The 18,593-nt window shown below is 39.5% G+C and overlaps 1 protein-coding gene across 1 annotated transcript in view; it reads left to right on the top strand.

Annotated features, from left to right (window-relative positions):
• The window catches only part of LOC150009946 (cytochrome P450 2C19-like), a 49,291-nt gene that overhangs the window by 419 nt on the left and 30,279 nt on the right, over positions 1 to 18,593 (top strand). Inside the window, exons 2-3 of the mRNA XM_090277934.1 lie at positions 3,446 to 3,608; positions 3,770 to 3,919. Of these exons, the coding sequence (XP_090134060.1) occupies positions 3,446 to 3,608; positions 3,770 to 3,919 (313 nt within the window). The remainder of the gene's footprint in view (positions 1 to 3,445; positions 3,609 to 3,769; positions 3,920 to 18,593) is intronic.

Below are 18,593 nucleotides of genomic sequence, written 5' to 3'. Positions count from 1 at the left end.
AAAAGACGAGAGAGCTGCTGCCCTTTTTTGTTTCTCCATCATTTGCTATAATTTTTAGCTGGAGGCAAATGGTAGGGAAAGTGTTTTTGATTAGAGATTTCTTTCAAAAAGTCATCAGAAGATTTGACTTTGGGAGCTGGGCATACAATGCAATATACATAGAATTGCACACTTGAAACCTATATAATTTTATTAACCAATGTCACCCCAATATATTTAATTTTTAAAAAGTCATCTACTATATAAATAATGTGTTTTGTTCAGAATAGCCATAAAAACTGCACTTCTCGGGAAGCAAGTTATGGCTGATGTCAAGAAAAAAACTCTGGGATTAGGAACAGTATAAGTGAATGAAAGAAGAAGAGTTATCAGGGCCAGCTCCTTGGGAACAGGATCCTTTGGCCACAGTCAGCACAGAATTGTCCATCCCATGAGGTACCACAGGTCCTGGCCCTGCCTCTGTGGTGCTCAGCATCCTCTGTGTTAGTAATGCCAGTGGATCACAAAGTGGGCTGGGCATTAGAAGCATCTGGGCTGATTTTTTAAAGCATAGATTTCTAGTATTCATCACAGGGCTACTGATTCAGAATTCTGATGACTAGAGCTCTGCATGTGATCCTGAAGTAGTCAGCTCAGTATTGATCCTATGGTGGTCATCGGGGATTGATATACAAGGAAGAGTCACCAAAAAAATAGAATTTATTTATAAAAAGTTGTATACTTATTCTTACATGTTCAGACTTCAGTCACCTTCATAGTACTCTTCATTTGATGCAATACACCTATCAGAACATTGTTTTCCACTGTTCAAAATGGTTTCTGAATTCGTTGATTTTGATGCCTTTCAGTGCTTTGGCCACTTTTTGTTTCACCATTTCCACATCAGCAAAACATTCCCCTTTGAGGACTTTTTCATCTGGGGGTGGGGGGGGGTGTGAAGTGGCTCAGGATGAGATTGAGTGAATAGGGAGGGTGGGGCATGGGTGTCATGCTGTTTTGGGCCAAAAACTGCTAAACACTCAGCGCAGGGTGGGCAGGTGCACTTGTAAATCACCCATCATGAAATGGGCAAATGCATTGAAACAGTCTTCAAAATAAATTCACTGAAGCAGAATGCAGCTTCTCACAATAACACCAGTTGATACACTGATACAGATGGGTTCCTAGAACACTCACTTTGTAGGGGAAGCCTGTACTACAACAGGCCCAACCTCCAGAAGATAATTCCAGTATTTATAGGAGGTTCCCCTTCATATTGCTGAAATATCAGAGGTCAAATAAGAAGAGGTTCAAATTTTGATCTTCTACATAGTAGCTAGGGGATGCTGACAATAAACTGGAGTACTCTGACATCAGTTTCCTCATTTGTATTTGGGGCAAATGAACCTGCTGACGTTGCAGTTTTTTTTTCTTCTTCATTTTGCTTTCCTTATCTCTACATTTGTTCTTCTTTTTTTAAATATGTTTTATTGATTATACTGTTACAGTTGTCCCAATTTCCCTTCCAACTGCTCCCGTCCACGCGGTGGCCTCCCTCCCTCCAGTTGTCCCCCCCTTTTAGTCCATGCCCATTGGTTGTACATATAGTTCTTCTCAACCTCTTCCTGTCTACTCCATTCCCTCCTACTATGCTTCTTAATTCCTGTACCATCTCCCTCTCTCTCCCCCTTCCCCCTCCCTGCTGACTTCCTCCCAGTATGTTCCCCATACCTATAGTTCTTTTTCCACTCTCGTTGCCTATTTAGTTTGCCTTTGTTTCAATTCCCTAGCTCCTGTTGTTGCTTCTTGTGTTGCAGTTTTCATTTTAATGTTCATAGTTTTGATCCTCTTTCTCCTAAACAAGTCCCTTTAACATCTCATATAACAGTGGTTTGGATCTAATGAACTCTTTCAGTTTTATTTTGTCCTGGAAGCACTTTCTCTGCCCTTCTATTCTGAATGACAATTTCGCTGGATAGAGTATTCGTGGTTGTAGGTTTTGGATTTTCATTATTTTGAATATTTCTTGCCAGTCCCTTCTTGCCTGCAGGGTCTCCCTTGAGAAGTCAGCTGATAGTCTAATTGGGACCCCTTTGTACATGATTCTTTTCTTCTCTCTTGCTGCTTTTAAGATTCTCTCTTTATCCTTAATTTTTGACATTTTGATTATAATGTGTCTTGGTGTGGTTCTCCCTAGGTCCAGTTTTTCTGGAACTCTCTGTGCTTCCTGGACCTGTAAGTCTAATTCCTTCCCCAAGTAAGGGAAGTTTTGCTTCATTATATTTTCACTTAATTTTTCAATTTCTAGTTCTTCTTCTTCGCCCTCTGGCAATCCTATAATTTGTATGTTCAATCTCTTATAGCTGTCCCAGAGGTTTCTGATCCTCTTCTCACTTTCCTTGCTTTCTCTTTCCTCTTTCCGCACTGGTTGACTGTTCCTTCTCTATGTTCCAGTTTGTTGATTTGAACTCTGGATTTTATTTCCTCACCATTTGTCTCATATGTGTTTTTGTACTTTTCAGTATGAGTGGTTTTCAATACTTTCTCATCTTTTTCCAAATCTTTCATTAATTCTGTAAGCCACCTGATAATAATAGCTCTGAACTGAGCCTCTGACAGGTTTTGTATTTGTTCATCTGTCAGATTCTTCATCTGTTGCCTGGTGAGCAGTGCCACTGGGATTTCTATAGTTGTCGCCTCATTTTGACAGATGCGTTTTGCTTTGCTTCTTGGTCCAATTATAGGGGGCGAAGCCTGTGTACTCGTCACAATCCAGCGACCGGCGGTGATCCACAACCTTTTTCACTGTACTGTGGCGCTTTACGTGGGGGCAGGGGTCGAAGGTGGATTCCTGCCATTATTCTCCACTGGGAGACCGGGATTCATCCTCCCGCCCTCTGGGCCTCGCCGTCGGAGGCAATGCAGTGGCGGTTTTCCCAGCATTGGGGTCACGAGCTGCCCAGGTTCAACTGCAGCCAGGATTGCTCTCTCTGCCACTGTCCCTGGTGCTACCGCAAACAGCACCGCCCACTTCCGCTCTTCCTACCTGTCCAATGAGTGCCGCTGGTTTATAACTTTGTACGTTGGGATTCCGTGTAGTTTTATTTTCTGGAATTTCTAGTTATCTTTTGTTTTGAGGTAGTTGTATTCCTTTCTAGTTATAGAGGGAGACCAAGCATGTCAGTCTAAGCCTCCATCTTGGCCGGAACTACATTTGTTCTTTCGACGATGCAGTTTTGAGGATTAATTTTAACAAGTGTACAAATTACCCAGGCCATTGACATGCACATAAGTGGCAGCTATTAACAATCACCCTCATATTTATGTATTAATTTCAGAACTATGTTAGACCGTGTCACAGAATAAAAACAAAAACAGGATGATAATATCATTTTGAATCAGGCACACTGTATTGTCGAATAGGGACTTCTTTTGCTAATAGTTGCATCTCCTTTCCATTTGCCAGCTCTCAAAAGTCTACGGCCCAGTGTTCACCGTGTACTTTGGCAGGAAGCCCACTGTGGTGCTGTATGGATATGAAGCAGTGAAGGAAGCCCTGATTGATCAGGCTGAGGAGTTCTCTGACAGAGGCAGTTTCCCAGTGGCTGAAAAAGCTAATGGAGGACAAGGTAGGTGCCTTTGTGCACATATGTGTTCAGTATTATAATGGGGGTGGAGAGAATGGAAAACAAGCATTTGAAGATCTCTTTGGCAGAACTTGGCCCATGTATCAGCTTCCTCCCCCTTGTCTAGCACCTCCCTACTACTTTCTGTTTCCCCCTCGTGGCAGGAATCGTTTTCAGCAGTGGAAAGGGATGGAAAGAAATAAGACGCTTCTCCCTCATGACCCTGCGGAATTTGGGGATGGGCAAGAGGAGCATTGAGAACCGTGTGCAAGAGGAAGCCCAGTGCCTTGTGGAGGAGTTGAGAAAAACCAATGGTGGGTGATTCTATAAACTGTAACTCTGACCTTAACAGACAGTTCTCTTCCCTAGTGACATCCTTGGGAACATTTCAAGGATGGCCAAATCTTCTATATGGCTGGTGTTGTCATCCCCCATGAGTAGGAGGGAGGGTTCAGTGTCCATGCTTGTTGTGAGTGTACACCCATGATTGTGCAGACAGTGTGGGTAGAAAGGGTCATTTAATCCTATTGTCTCCTGAGCTTTGACTGTTTTCAAGTGAGGGAACAATGTTTTTCCTGTAGCATAAATGTGGGTTATTTATTCCAGAGCTTTTCACCAGGTGGTACTTGTCACGTGGACAAGGTGAGAGCGATTCATCACACTCTTATGGAGCACATAACAAGTGACACATGCTTTCGTTGAATTGGTCTGTATTTGTATGGTCAGCCTCACAGACAACTGAGAGTTGCTTTCAGGGTTCAGGCCTATAGTTCTGGTCGACAATGATGCCATCTATGGTTTTTCATTGCTTTATCATGTCTCCATGCAATTATCATCCATTATGATTTCTTTGTAAAGACAGCACTATTTTAAACATGTGAGCATTAATTTTTTTGTAACCCAGTACTTACTGTATCAATTTATGTGTTTTGAATACATGCTACATTTTAATTCTTCAAAATACACAAATACCAAGTTATAAAATGTTTTATTTAACCAGATTTCAAGCATTGTCAATAACGACCGAGCCTGCCTTCTCTAAGTGGAATTTGCTCTGTGCACAGATTGCTAAACTTTGCCCCAGCTTTACTGAAATTTGATAACAAGTATATGGTAATGATTTGCCTTCCATGGCCACATGTAACGACCTGTAAAGTGCTTGTCAAAATGACTTTGACTTCTGGCTTGGATTACAGATTACCTTGTTTTTAAGTTCTTTCCTCCATATTCAGTGAAAGGAAAAACTGAAAATCATATTTCACCTGTGAATCACATACAGACAAAGAAACCCCCAAGGGCTTTCAAATGATCCTCTACCTCTCAGGCTAAAATAAAAGTTGTTTTCAAGCTTACAGTCCTGGAACATTTAACAAAACCTGGCCTAAAAACTGCTAAATATATGTTTGCTTTTATTCCGCTTTCTCTCCACACTTAAAAAAAATTATAGTAAAAAACACATACATAAAAATAAACTCAAATAGGATAAAAGACTTAAATGTAAGTTGTAAAACCATAAAAATCCAAGAAGAAAACATAGGCAGTAAAATTTCAGACATCTCTCACAGCAATATTTTTACCAATATGACTTCTAGGGCTAGAGAAACAAAGGAAAAAAACAACAACAAATAGTACTACATCAAACTAAAAAAGCTTTCGTACAGCTGAAGAAACCATCAACAAAATAAAACAGAACCCCACTGTATGGGAGAACATATTTGCTAATGATACATCTGATAAGGGGTTAATTTCCAAAACTTATGAAGAACTTATACAACTCAAGCAAGTAAGAAAAACAACCCAGTAGAAAAATAGACAAAGGCCTTGCTTCTCAGAGGACATGCAGATGGCCAACACACATGAAAAAAATGCTCAGTGTCACTAACCATCAGAGAAATGCAAATTACAATCACGTGAGATATTACCTCACACCTGTCAGAATGGTATCATCAATAAATCAACAAACAAGTGCTGGTGAGGATAAGGAGAAAAGGGAACCCTTGTGCACTGTTGGTGGGAATGCAGACTGGTGCAGCTGCTGTAGAAAACAATATGGAGTTTACTCAAAACATTAAAAATGAAACTGCCTTTTGACCTAGAAATCCTGCTTCTGGGAATATATCCTAAGAATTCCAAAACACTGATTCAAAAGAATATATGCACCCCATGTTCATTGCAGTGTTATTTACAATAGCCAAGATCTGGAAACAACTTAAGTGCTCATCAACAGATGAGTGGATAAAAAAGCCATGGTATGCCCTGGCTAGTGTGGTCCAGTGGATTGAGTGTCAGTCTGTGAACCAAAGGGTCACAGGCTCGATTTTCAGTCAGGGCACATGCCTGGGTTGTGGGCCATGTCCCCAGTTGGGGGCACACAGGAGGCAACCACACATTGATGTTTCTCTCCCTTTTCTCCCTTCCTTCCCCTCTCTCTAAAAATAAATAAATAAAATCTTTTTTTAAAAGCCATGGTACATTTACACAATGGAATACTACATGTTCATAAAAAAAGGATAAATCTTACCTTTTGTAAAATAATCCAAAGAAAGACAAGTATCATATGATCTCATTTATATGTGGAACCTAATGAACAAACTAAACTGATGAAAGAAATAGGAACAGAGGCATAGACACAGGGAACAGACTCACAGCTGTCCGAGAGGAAGGGGCACTGGATGAAAGAAGGTGAAGAGATTAGCCAAAAAACATATATGCGTGACACATAGACACAGACAACAGTGTGGTGATGGTCAGAGGGAAGGGGAGGTGGTGCCTGGGTGGAAATGGGCAAAGCGGGGAGACGGGGACATCTGTAATAGTGTCAAAAATAAAGTTAAAAAGCACATAACATGAGATCTACCCTCTAAACAAATTATTAAGTGTACATCACAGTGTTGTGAACTATAATCACACTGTTGTACAGCAAGTCTGTACAATTTTTCATCTTGCATAACTAAAACCCTGTACACACTGAGAGTTTGACTACTTCAGATATTTCATATAAGTGGAATCATGCATGATTTGTCCTGTGATCAGCTTATTTCACTTAGCATAATGTCCACAAGTTTCATTGACTTTGTAGTATATAAGATTTCTTTTTTTAATGGCTGAATAATGTTCTAATATATGTATGTACCATACTTTCTTCACTCAATTATCATTGATGAACATTTAGTTTTTTTTCTACCTCTTGTTTTTGTTTTTAGATTCAGTTGTTGATAGTTGTGAGTTTTCTGTCATTTTAATGTTCATAGCTTTGATCTTCCTATTCTTTTTTCTTTTTTTAAGTATAGTTTATTGATTATATTGTTACAATAGCTCCAATTTTTTCCCTTTGCTCCCCTCTTCCCAGTACCCCCCTTCCCCCAGCAATCCCATGCCCCTTAGTTCATGTTTGTGGGTGGTGCATACAAGTTCCCTTTCCTATATTATTCTTTTTTTAAAAATTAATTAATTGATTGATTTTTTTTTATAACAATAAAAAATAACAATACCCTCCTTTCAGACTTAAGACCCTTTATAATCTTATAAAGGACAATGGGTGAAGGTCTCATGCTCCTCTAGCTGCTTCAAGCTGGGCATGGTCATCATTCTACCTACCCTTGGGTCCAGAAATCCCTAATAAGAGTGGAGGGGAGGGTGACCTTCCCACTCGGGGAAGGATCTTGCAGACTCCAAGTCAGTTGGCTGTCCCCGGACAATGGCGTGCTTGGTTTAACAGGTTGGCATCCTTGTTGTATTCTGGGGGCAACAGATTTGGCAACAGGGTTAAAAGGCATCATTCAATCCATAGCCACTAGATGACAAAAGGCAGGGATTAATTTTTCAATGTCCCACATTAGGGAAAAAAAAGACTTCTTTGGAAGAGGATGTGCCAGGCACAACATACCTGTCCAAAACCCTTTTGCCCACTATACTTAGTTTGGGCTAAGGGGAATATTTTAGGTTTCCCTCCTCTCAGACCTCTGGGCCTTTCTGTCCAAGCCATTAGGATAGAAAAGAGAAACCAGTTTTAAAGTGAAGCCCACTGACCACCCCATTCTTCACCAACCCAGCCACTTAGTTCAGCCAGATCATTGAGTCTCAGGACAAGTGATGCAGACAGGATTAAGTGAGGCCTATACGTACAGACAATCACTCAGGGAATGAGATCATAGGCTTATGCCCTTTGAAAACAGAAAACACATGTTAATTTATGCAACATAACCCACAAACCAGTCTCTAAATCTGCAAGACTGTCTTATCAGAAAGACATCCAGTTGCAAGGCATTTGACATTTTCCTTGCCTGTAAATTAAGCATCTTTGATGATGTCACAGACCTATTTTAACTTTCAAATAAAAAAAAACTTTAAGTGAAAAAAACTTTAAAGACAGCTGCACTGCTTTATAGTCTACCACTGAGCATTGTGATCTTCCTTGAATCGCGATTTTTCTCCTTAAAATTACCCTCCTTGTCATTAAAGGGACTGCATTAAGTCCAGTTTTAATTTATCCTGTTCATTTGCATAAACACAACAAGAGCAACAAATGATCCATATGATATTTAAGTCTGCTTTGCTGGAGCTTACACAAGGAACCTTTAGGGTAACTTTCAGTCTGCCCTTCAGGACACAGGACTGAGTCACATACCTGCCATTCAGCCTTATCTGTAAACACCTGTCTTTTCCAAGTCCTTCTGGTTTTCCATTTGTGCCTTAAGGTCCCTTCTAGCCATCTTTCAGGAAAGCGACCCTCGTTCCTTCCCTGGAGAGATTGCCATGGACCGCACAACCAACCAAGGTACCAGGCCTTTTTTGTCGTGGGATTTTATTATCTTCAAAAGTCAATCCTAGTCCCTCAGGGCTTTTTGGTAACAACCAGAGCCCAAGCATGTCTCCTTTAGGCATGACATTCCAGTCAAAGTCTTGGTCAACAAAACCTATATTAACAACTGGTCTTATTAGTTTTATGCAAAGAACCTTATGTCATTACTTCTTCAGAATTCCAAATTCTGGAGGGATCAGGTAGGAAGAAAAATATGCAGTGTGAAGGAAAATCCTTGTCCTTCTGATATTCACTAAAATTGCATTTCCATTCTTTATATTTTCTTTTTTCCCCCCACTAAAATTTTTGTTTGTTTTTCTATTACAGTTGTCCTACTTTTTTCCCTATTGCTTCCCCACACACTGTCCACGCCTTCTCCCACAGTCAGTCCCAACCCAGTTTTCCATGTCCATGGGTAATTTATACAGGTTTTTGACTAGACCCTTCCCCTTGTTACCCCCTTCTCTCCCTCCCCTCGTCCCCTTTGTCATTGTTAGTCTATGCCTTGTTTACATACCTCTGGTTCAATTTTGTTCATTTGTTTGTGTTGTTCATTAGTCTCTTGTATTAGACGATATCATATGGTATTTTTCTTTCATTGCCTGCCTTATTTCACTTAGCATAATTCTCTCTAGTTCCATCCATGTTGTTGCAAATGGTAGAAGTTCCTTCTTTCTGCTACATAGTACTCCATTGTGTAAATGTACCACAGTTTTTTGATTCACTCATCTACAGATCGGTACTTAGGTTGCTTCCAGCACTTGGCTATTATAAATAGTGCTGCTGTGAACACAGGGGTGCATAGGTTCTTTTGAATTGGTGTTTCAGTACTCTTTGGATATAATCTTAGCAATGGAATCGCTGGTTCAAAAGGCAGTTCCATTTTTAGTTTTTTGAGGTAATTCCATACTGTTTTCCATAGTGGCTGCACCAGTCTGCATTTCCACCAGCAATGCACCAGGGTTCCTGTTTCTCCGCATCATCGCGAGGACATGTTGTTTGTTGATTTGTTAATGATGGCCATTCTGACTGGTGTGAGGTGGTATGTCATTGTGGTTTTTATTTGCATCTTGCTGATGGCTAGTAATGTTGAGCATTCTTTCATATGCCTATGGACCCTCTGTATGTCTTCTTCGGAGAAGTGTTTGTTCAGGTTTTTTGCCCACATTTTAATTGGGTTGTCTGTCTTCTTGGTGTTGAGTCATATAAGTTCTTTATATATTTTGGAGATCAATCCCTTGTCTGAGGTATTATTGGCAAATATATTTTCCCATATGATTGGTTCCCTTTTCATCTTGCTGATGTTTTCTTTTGCTGAGCAGAAACTCTTCAGTTTGCTGTAGTCCCATTTGTTTACTTTTTCCTTTATTTCCCTTGCCTTAGGGGATATATCAGTGAAAATATTGCTACGTGGGATATCTGAAATTTTACTACCTATGTTTTCCTCTAGGACTTTTATGGTGTCACGTCTTACATTTAAGTCTTTGATCCATCTTGAGTTGATTCTGGTGTATGGTGTAAGTTGGTGGCCTAGTTTCATTTTTTTGCATGTCCCTGTCTAGTTCTCCCAACACCATTTGCTGAAGAGGCTCTCTTCACTCCATTTTATGTTCCTTCACCCTTCGTCAAATATTAGTTGACCATATAGACCTGGGTTTATTTCTGGGCTCTCTATTGTGTTCCATTGATCTATATGTCTGTTCTTATCCCAGTACCAGACTGTTTTGATTACCGTGGCCTTGTAGTACAGTTTGGTATCAGGTATTGTGATTCCTCCTACTGTGTTCTTCTTCCTCAAGATTGCTGTGGCTATTCAGGGTCTTTTTTGGTTCCATATAAATTTTTGAAGTATTTGTTCTAGGTATTTTAATAGGGATTGCATTGAATCTATAAATTTCTTTGGGCAGTGTGGACATTTTAATGATGTTGATTCTTCCCATCCATGAACATGGTATATGCTTCCATTTATTTGTATCTTCCTTAATTTCTTTCTTCAGTATTATGTATTTTTCTGAGTACAGGTCTTTTACATCCTTGGTTAAGTTTATTCCTAAGTACTTTATTTTTCTTGTTGCTATAGTAAATGGGATTTTTTTCTAGTTTCTATCTCTTATATTTTATTGTTGGTATACAGAAATGCCTTAGATTTCTGAATATTGACTTTGTACCGTGCTATTTTGCCAAATTCATTTATTAGGTCAAGTAATTTTTTGGAGGAGTCTGTAGGGTTTTCTATGTACACTATCATGTCATCTGCAAATAATGACAGTTTCACTTCCTCTTTTCCAATTTGGATGCCTTTTATTTCTCTTTTTTGTTTGATAACTGTGGCTAGAACTTCCAAGACTATGTTGAATACGAGTGGGGTAGTGGACAGCCTTATCTTGTTCCTGACCTCAGGGGGAATGCTCTCAGTTTTTGCCCATTGAGTATGATGTTGCCTTCAGGTTTCTCATATATGACCTTTATTATGTTGAGGTATACTCCCTCTATTGCCATTTTGCTAAGTGTTTTCATCATAAATGGGTGTTGTACTTTATCAAATGCCTTTTCTGCATCTACTGATATGATCATGTGATTTTTCTTTCATTTTGTTTATGTGGTGTATTATGTTTATTGATTTTTAAATATTAAACCGTTCTTGCATCCCTGGGATGAATTCCACTTCGTTGTGGTGTATGATCTATCTAATGTGTTGCTGGATTCTGTTTGCCAATATTTTGTTGAGGATTTTAGCATCTATGTTCATCAGCAATATTGGCCTGTAGTTTTCTTTCTTTGTTGTGTCTTGACCTGGTTTTGGAATTAGGGTAATACTGGCTTCATAGAAAGAGTTTGGGAGTCTTCCTTCTTCTTGGATTTTTTTGGAATAGTTTGAGAAGGATAAGAGTTAATTCCTTCCTATATGTTTTGTAAAATTCAGCTGTGAAGCCATCCAGTCCAGGGCTTTTGTGTGCCGGGAGTTTTTTGATTACTGCTTTAATTTCACTAGTTGTTTTTGGTCTATCGGGCTTTCTGCTTCTTCTTGATTCAGTTTTGGAAGATTATATGTTTCCAGAAACTTGTCCATTTGATCTAGATTGTTGTTCAATGCCTCACTATCCTTGGTGTTTCTTTGCTTCAAAGATCTGTCCATTGTCAACAGTAGGGTGTTTAAGTCCCCTACTATTAGTGTGTTGCTGTCTATATCCCTCCTGAAGTATTTCAAAAATTTCCTTACATATTTGAGTGCTCCTATGTTGGGTGCATATATGTTTACAAGGGTTATACCTTCTTGGTGGATTTTTCCCTTAAGTATTATGAAATGTTCCTCTTTGTCTCTTTTAATGGCCTTTTCTGTGAAATCTGTTTTGTCTGATATGAGTAATACTACCACAGCTTTTTTTCTTGTCCATTTGCTTGAAGTATTTTTTTCTATCCCTTCAGTTTCAGTCTGTTTAGATCTTTTGTTCTAAAGTAGGTACTTACTCATTGTCATTTTCCTGCTTTGTACTTGTGTTCCTCTCTGTCTCTCTCTGTTTCTTCATCTTCTTAAAGCACTCCTTTTAGCATCTCTTGCAATGCTGGTTTGGTGGAGATGTGTTCTTTTAGCCTTCTTTTGTCAGAGAAACTCGTTATTTCACCTTCCATTTTGAATGAGAGCCTTGCTGGGTAGAGTATTCTTGGTTGTAGGTCTTTGTTTTTCATTGCTTGAAATATTTTCTGCCATTCCCTCCTGGCTTGTATGTTTCTGTTGAGAAATCTGATACTAGCCTTATTGGAGCTCTCTTGTATGTTATTAGCTGTTTCTCTCTTGCTGCTTTTAGGATTCTCTTTGTCTTTCAATGTTCCCATTTTAATTATGATATGTCTTGAAGTAGGTCTGTTGAGGTTCATCTTCATTGGGACCCTCTGTGCTTCTTGGACTTGCATGAGTTTTTCTCTCACCAAGTTAGGGAAGTTTTCTATCATTACTTTTTCAAACAGGTTTTCTATCCCTTGCTCCTCCTCTTCTCCTTCTGGTATTCCTATGATACAGATATTATTATGTTTCATATTGTCCTGCAGCTCTTTTAAAACCTCTTCATTTTTTTTCAGTCTTTTTTCATTTTGTTGCACAGTCCGGGAATTTTTTTCTACCTTTTCCTCCAGCTTGCTGTTCCGATCTTCTACTTTTTCTAGCCTGCTTTTATTTCTTTCTACTGTGTTTGTTAGAGAAACAGGGGAGTCCAAAAATACACAGAGTTTGCAGCTGGGGGTGGGGAGAAGGAAGCAGCTTTCAGAATGCCTCCACATGCCTGAGGCTGGTGGTTAGTGTCTTTCTTATGCAAAATTTCTTGGATGCTTCCAAGGCCTCAGGTAGATGGGAGGGGTCTTGAACCAGGGGATGGTATCGAAAAAGCACACAGAGCCTACGTAAGGTTCTGTGAATGGTCAGAACTGTTTGCAACACCCACTGCTTATATATCCCACAGTCAGGGATATATAAGCAGCTGCGGACATTTTAGCTCGCTCTCTCTCGCTCGCTCTCGTGTGCTCCCTCCATGTGGCTTGGAGAAGGGGTCTCCAGGCTGCTTTAAAAGGCTCTCGCCATGTGGTTTTGAGAAGGAGAGGAGATCCATGAGGTTTTCAGGAAGAAGGCAGTTTACAAGCAGGCTGAGAATCCAGGCGGTTCTGCATTGAGAGCTGGAGGGCACCACAGCACAGAAAGGACCTCCTCAATCAGAATTGAGTGATTGGTAGCTGCTGGTAAAGCTGAACTATGTTTGGAAAGTAGGGAAATGGTTTCTCTAACTTTTCTAAAACTAGCCTGGTTTGGTAGGGGGGAGGCAAGAATATGTGTTTATGGGTGTTTTAAAGAACATAAGACTTAACAGCAGAAATCCGCAAATAATCTAAATCTATATAACTGTTAAATAAACTATTCTTTTTCTTTTCACTAAACTCTGGTATTGAGAGTTATAATTCTGGTGGCGGGCAATCGGGCCCCTAGCTAAAAAGCCCATGGGTTTGTTTTCAATTGGAGCAGCCCAGGGGATCTGTAACATGTTCTTCAATTCAGAAATTGTATTTTTCATTTCCTCCTGGCTTTTATTGATAGCTTCTGTGTCCTCTTTCATGCTGGTGTAATTTTCAGTAAGTTCTTTGTAGTTTCTCTGGAGTTCCTTGTAGTTTCCCTGGAGTTCTTTGTAGTTTTCTTTGAGCTCGCTGAACTCATTGAGCTTCCCTATAATCTATGTTTTGAATTCCACGTCTGATAGTTTGCTTACCTCTATTTCATTTAACATTCTTTTTGGGGCTTCCTCCTTTCCTTTTGATGTGGGGGGGTTGTTTCCCTGTGTCCCCATTTTTGTGACTCTTCTTATTTGTTGCTGCTTCTTAGATTGATCTGCACTTCCTGGGTCTGCCCCTGGTGATGTCAGGTCATGTACCAATATGGGCTTAGGCAGCCTGTTGGAGACTACCAGAGATCTACTGCCTTTGTCTGTCTCCTTTAGTTGTTAATACATTCAATCTGTGATCATCCATCAGGCTTAAGCACTGAGGGTGGGGCAGATTAATTCCTGTGGGTGGGGCTCTTGCTTCCCCGCAGGCTGATGCCATTTGGAAGGGAATGGTCTGCCTGCAGCAGGGGGAATGATTCAGCACTGGGACCCGGCCGGCTGTCCCCCCAGTTCTCCCTGAAAGCCACCACCCTAAATTCTCCCCAAGCGTCTCCAGTCCTCTCTGTCCTCCCTCTGCTTGAGCCCAGGGTAAGTGGGTGCCAAAATATTTTCGTGTGTGATCCGCTTAAGAGCTCTTTTTCTCCAGATGTTTCTTTCAGGCCTGCAAAAAACCCTGTGGCTTTTTGCTTTTCACAGCTGGATGCTATTTTGCTTTCCGTTCTATTTCTTATGTAATCACCATATAGTTGTATGTGTCTATGAGGGTTTTTTCTCAATCCTTTCACATTTTCACCCAGTCAGCTAACCCCAGTCCCTTCTAACAGCTGCCAGTCTATTCTCTGTATCTATGAATCTATTTATATTTTGTTTGTTACTTTACTTTGTTCATTAAATTCTACATGTAAGTGAAATCATGTGGTGTTTGCCTTTCTCTGACTGACTTATTTCACTTAGCATAATACTCTTCTGTTCCATCTATGCTGTTTAAAATGTAAGATTTCATTCTTTTTTATGACTGAGTAGTATTCCATTGTGTAATTGTCCCATAGTTGTTTTATCCACTCATCTACTGATGGATACTTGGGCTGTTCCCATATCTTGGCAATTTTAAATAATTCTTAAGCGAACATAGGGGTGCTTATATTCTTTTCAATTAGTGTTTTGGGTTCCCTTGGATCTATTAATTTCTTTTTTTTTTTTTTTAGGTATATTTGTACTGCTCTCCACAGTGGCTGCATCAGTCTGCATTCCCACCAACAGTGCAAAAGGGTTCCCCTTTCTCCACATCCTCACCAGCACTTGTTTGTGGATTTATTTCTGAGAGTTGTGAGATATCTCATTGTGGGTTTAATTTGCATTTCTCTGATGATTAGTGACATTGAACATCTTTTCATATGCCTATTGACCACCTGTATGTCCTCTTTGGAGAAGTCTCTATTCAGGTCCTTTGCCCATTGTTTTAATTGGATTGTTTGTTTATTTGTTGTTGAGTTTTGTAAGTTCTCACTAAATTTTGGGTATTAACCCCTTATCAGATGTATTAGTGGTGGATATGTTCTCTCATTCAGTGGGTTGTATTTTAATTTCATTAATGGTTTTCTTTGCTATGCAAAAACTTTCTAGTTTGATATAGTCCCACTTGTTAATTTTGTCTTTTGTTTCCCTTGCCCAGGAAATATATCTGATAAAATATTGCTACGAGCAATGTCCGAGATTTTGCTGCCTGTGTTTTCTTCTGCGATATTTATGGTTTTGAGTCTAACATTTAATTTGTTTATCCATTTTGAATTTATTGTGCATGGTATAAGAAAGTGGTCTACATTCATTTTTTTTGCATGCATCTGTCCAATTTTCCCAGTACCATTATTGAACAAACTATCTTTACCCCATTGTATGTGCATGCTTCCTCTGTCAAATATTAATTGACTATAAAGATGTAGGTTTATTCCTAGGTTCTCTATTCTAGTCCATTGATCTATGTGTCTGTTTTCATGCCAATACCATATTCTTTTTTTACTGTCGCCTTTTAGGATAGTTTGATATTAGGTAGTTTAATTCTTCCAACTTTTTTCTTCTTTCTCAGGATTGCTGTTGCTATGAGTGGCCTTTTGTAGTTCCATATAAATTTTGAGAATATTGTTCTAGTTGTGAAATACGCCATTGGTATTTTGATAAAAATTGTACTGAATCTAGAGGTTGCTTTCAGTAGAATGGACATTTTAATGATGTTCTTCCTTTCCGTGAACGTGGTATATGCTTTCACTTCTTTGTATCTTCTTCAACCTCTTTCTTCAGTGTCTTACAGTTTTAAAACTACAGGTGTTTTACCTCCTTGGTTAAATTTATTTCTAGGTATTTTTTGATGCAATCATAAATGGGATTATTTTTATAGTTTTCCTTTCTGATAGTTCATAATTGGTGTATAAAAATGCAAAATGACTTGTGGGTATTAGTTTTGTGTCCTGCTACTTTCTGAATCCATTTATCAGTTCTAGTAGTTTCTTGGTGAATTTTTCAGGGTTTTCTATATATAGTATCATGGCATGTGCAAATAATGACAGTTTTACTTCTTCCTTCCAGTTTGGATGATTTTTATTTCTTTCTTGTCTGATTGCTGAGGCTAGGACTTCCAGTACTATGTTGAATAAGAGTGGTGAAAGCAGATATTCCTGTCTTGTTCTCAGTCTTACAGGAAATGCTTTTAGTTTTTGCCTAATGAGTATGATGTTGGCTTTGGGTTTTTCATATATGGCCTTTATTATGTTGAGGTATAATACCTCTATTCCCACTTTGCTGAGAGTTTTTGTCATAATGGTGCTGGATTTTATTAAATGCTTTTTCTCCATCTATTGATAGGATTGTATACTTTTTATCGCTCATTTTGTTTATGTGATGTATTACATTTATTGTTTTGTAAATATTGTACAAATCTTGCAGCCCCAGAATAAATCCCATTTGATCATGGTGTATACTTTTTAAATGTATTTCTGGATCAGGTTTGCTAGTATTTTTTAAGGATTTTAGCATATATGTTCACCAGGGATATTAGTTTATAATTTTCTTTCTTTGTGGTATCATTATCTAGTTTGGGAATTAAGGCAATGCTGGCCTCCAAATATAAGCTTGGGAGTCTTTCCTTCTCTTGAATTTTTTTCGGATAGTTTGAGAAGCATAGATGTTTATTCTGCTTTGAATGTTTGGTAAAATTTATCTGTGAAGCCATCCAGTCAAGGACTTTATTTGAATTTTTTTTTTTTTTTGATTACTGTTTCAATTTCAGTGGTTGTAATCTGTCTATTCAGATTTTCTGATTCTTCCTGATTCAGCTTTGGAAGATTATATGTTTCAAGGAATTTATCCATTTCATTCTAATACTCTAATTTGCTAGCATGTAGTTTTTTCTAATACTTTCTTACAGTCCTTTGTATTTTTTCAGTGCCAGTTGTTACTTCTCCTCTTTCACTTCTGATATTATTCATTTGGGTCCTCTGTCTCTGTTTTTTAAGAGGCTGCTTCAAGTTTCGCCAATCTTGTTTATCTTTAAAAAAATTAGCTCTTGGAATTCCAGCCAAGATGGAGGTGTAGATAGACACGCTGCGTTTCCCTCCACAACTAAGAAGGAATACAACTACCTCGAAACTAGAAGCAACCATAAGTTCCAGAAAATCAAACTGCATGGAAGTCCAATAAACAAAGATATAATGAAGAAATTCTCATCCAGACAGGTAGGAGGGGCGGAGCTGAGGTGGAGAGGATGTGGTGTGGTGGTGGCAGCAGCAGTGGCAGAAGCAGGCTGGCAAAAAGCATAGTTACAGATTTTTAAAAGTCAGGAGGGACACCTGGGGAGCGTTCCCATCTCCTCACCAGACTTCAGCTCAGTGCCCCAGCACAGTGGAAAATCAAGCCTCATTGCATCTGACTGTGCAAACCAGTGGAGGTTGTGGCAGAGGAAGAAACTGCCAGTCTCTCAGCAGAGTCTACTTGTTTAAAGGGCCCCTACTATCCTAGAACATCCACAGACCCAACCACTCTGGGAACAACAGCCAGGGCAGTAGCTAGAGAGGCACCAGTCCCATACAGAAGTGGGAGAAGTGCCTGGAAAGGTGGGAATGCTGGGAAAGTGTCATTGTTCCCTATCAGACCCCTCTCCCACATACAGCGCCACAACATGGTGAAACAGGTCACCCTGTACTGATGAAGCCCTAAGGATCCGCCCCTTACAATGTAACAGGAGCAACAGCTCTACCCAAGACACAGAGGCAAACAAACACAGGAGCCTGTAAGAATGAGGAGACAGAGAAGTGTGGCCCAAAGATGGAATGGATCAAGGTTCCAGTGGGAGAACTAAGTGATGAGGATATAGCCAACCTATGAGATGAGGAGAGAGCCAACCTAACAGACGCAGACTTCAAAACACTGGTGATAAAGATGCTCACAGTCTTGACAGATATGCTTGAGTATGGCAAACACTTAAGAGAAGAAATGAAGGCTATGCTAAGTGAAACAAAGGAAAATCCACACAAAACCAATGGTGAGAGGAAGGAAACCGGGGTTCAAATCAATGATTTGGAACATAAGGAAGAAAAAAACAGTAAACAGTCCAGAATGAGGAAACAAGAATTGAAAATAATGAGGAGAGGCTTGGGAACCTCTGGGACAACTTTAAACGTGCCAACATCCAAATCATGGGGGTGCCCGAAGGAGAAGAGGGAGAGAAAGAAATTGAAAACTTATGTGAAAATATAATGAAGGAAAACTTCCCAAATTTTGTGAAGGAAATAAACATACAAGTTCAGAAAGCACAGAGAGTCCTGGGCGAGCTGGACCCACAGGGGACCACACCAAGACACATCATATTTAAAATGCCAAAGGTGAAAGATAAAGAGAATCCTTAAAGCAGTAAGAGAGAAGCGGAGAGTTGCCTACAAAGGGGTGCCTATAAGACTATCAGCTGATTTCTCAAAAGAAACTTTGCAGGCAACAAGGCACTGCCAAGCAATATTCAATGTGATGAGAAGCAAGGACCTACAACCAAGACTACTC

This window comes from Furipterus horrens, unplaced genomic scaffold (genome assembly GCF_987537825.1).
Source record: "Furipterus horrens unplaced genomic scaffold, mFurHor1.1.pri manual_scaffold_5, whole genome shotgun sequence".
In the NCBI taxonomy this organism is placed as follows: Eukaryota; Metazoa; Chordata; class Mammalia; order Chiroptera; family Furipteridae; genus Furipterus; species Furipterus horrens.
The sequence above is the reverse complement of the archived record's forward strand: the minus strand, read 5'-3'. Positions and strand labels throughout refer to the sequence as shown.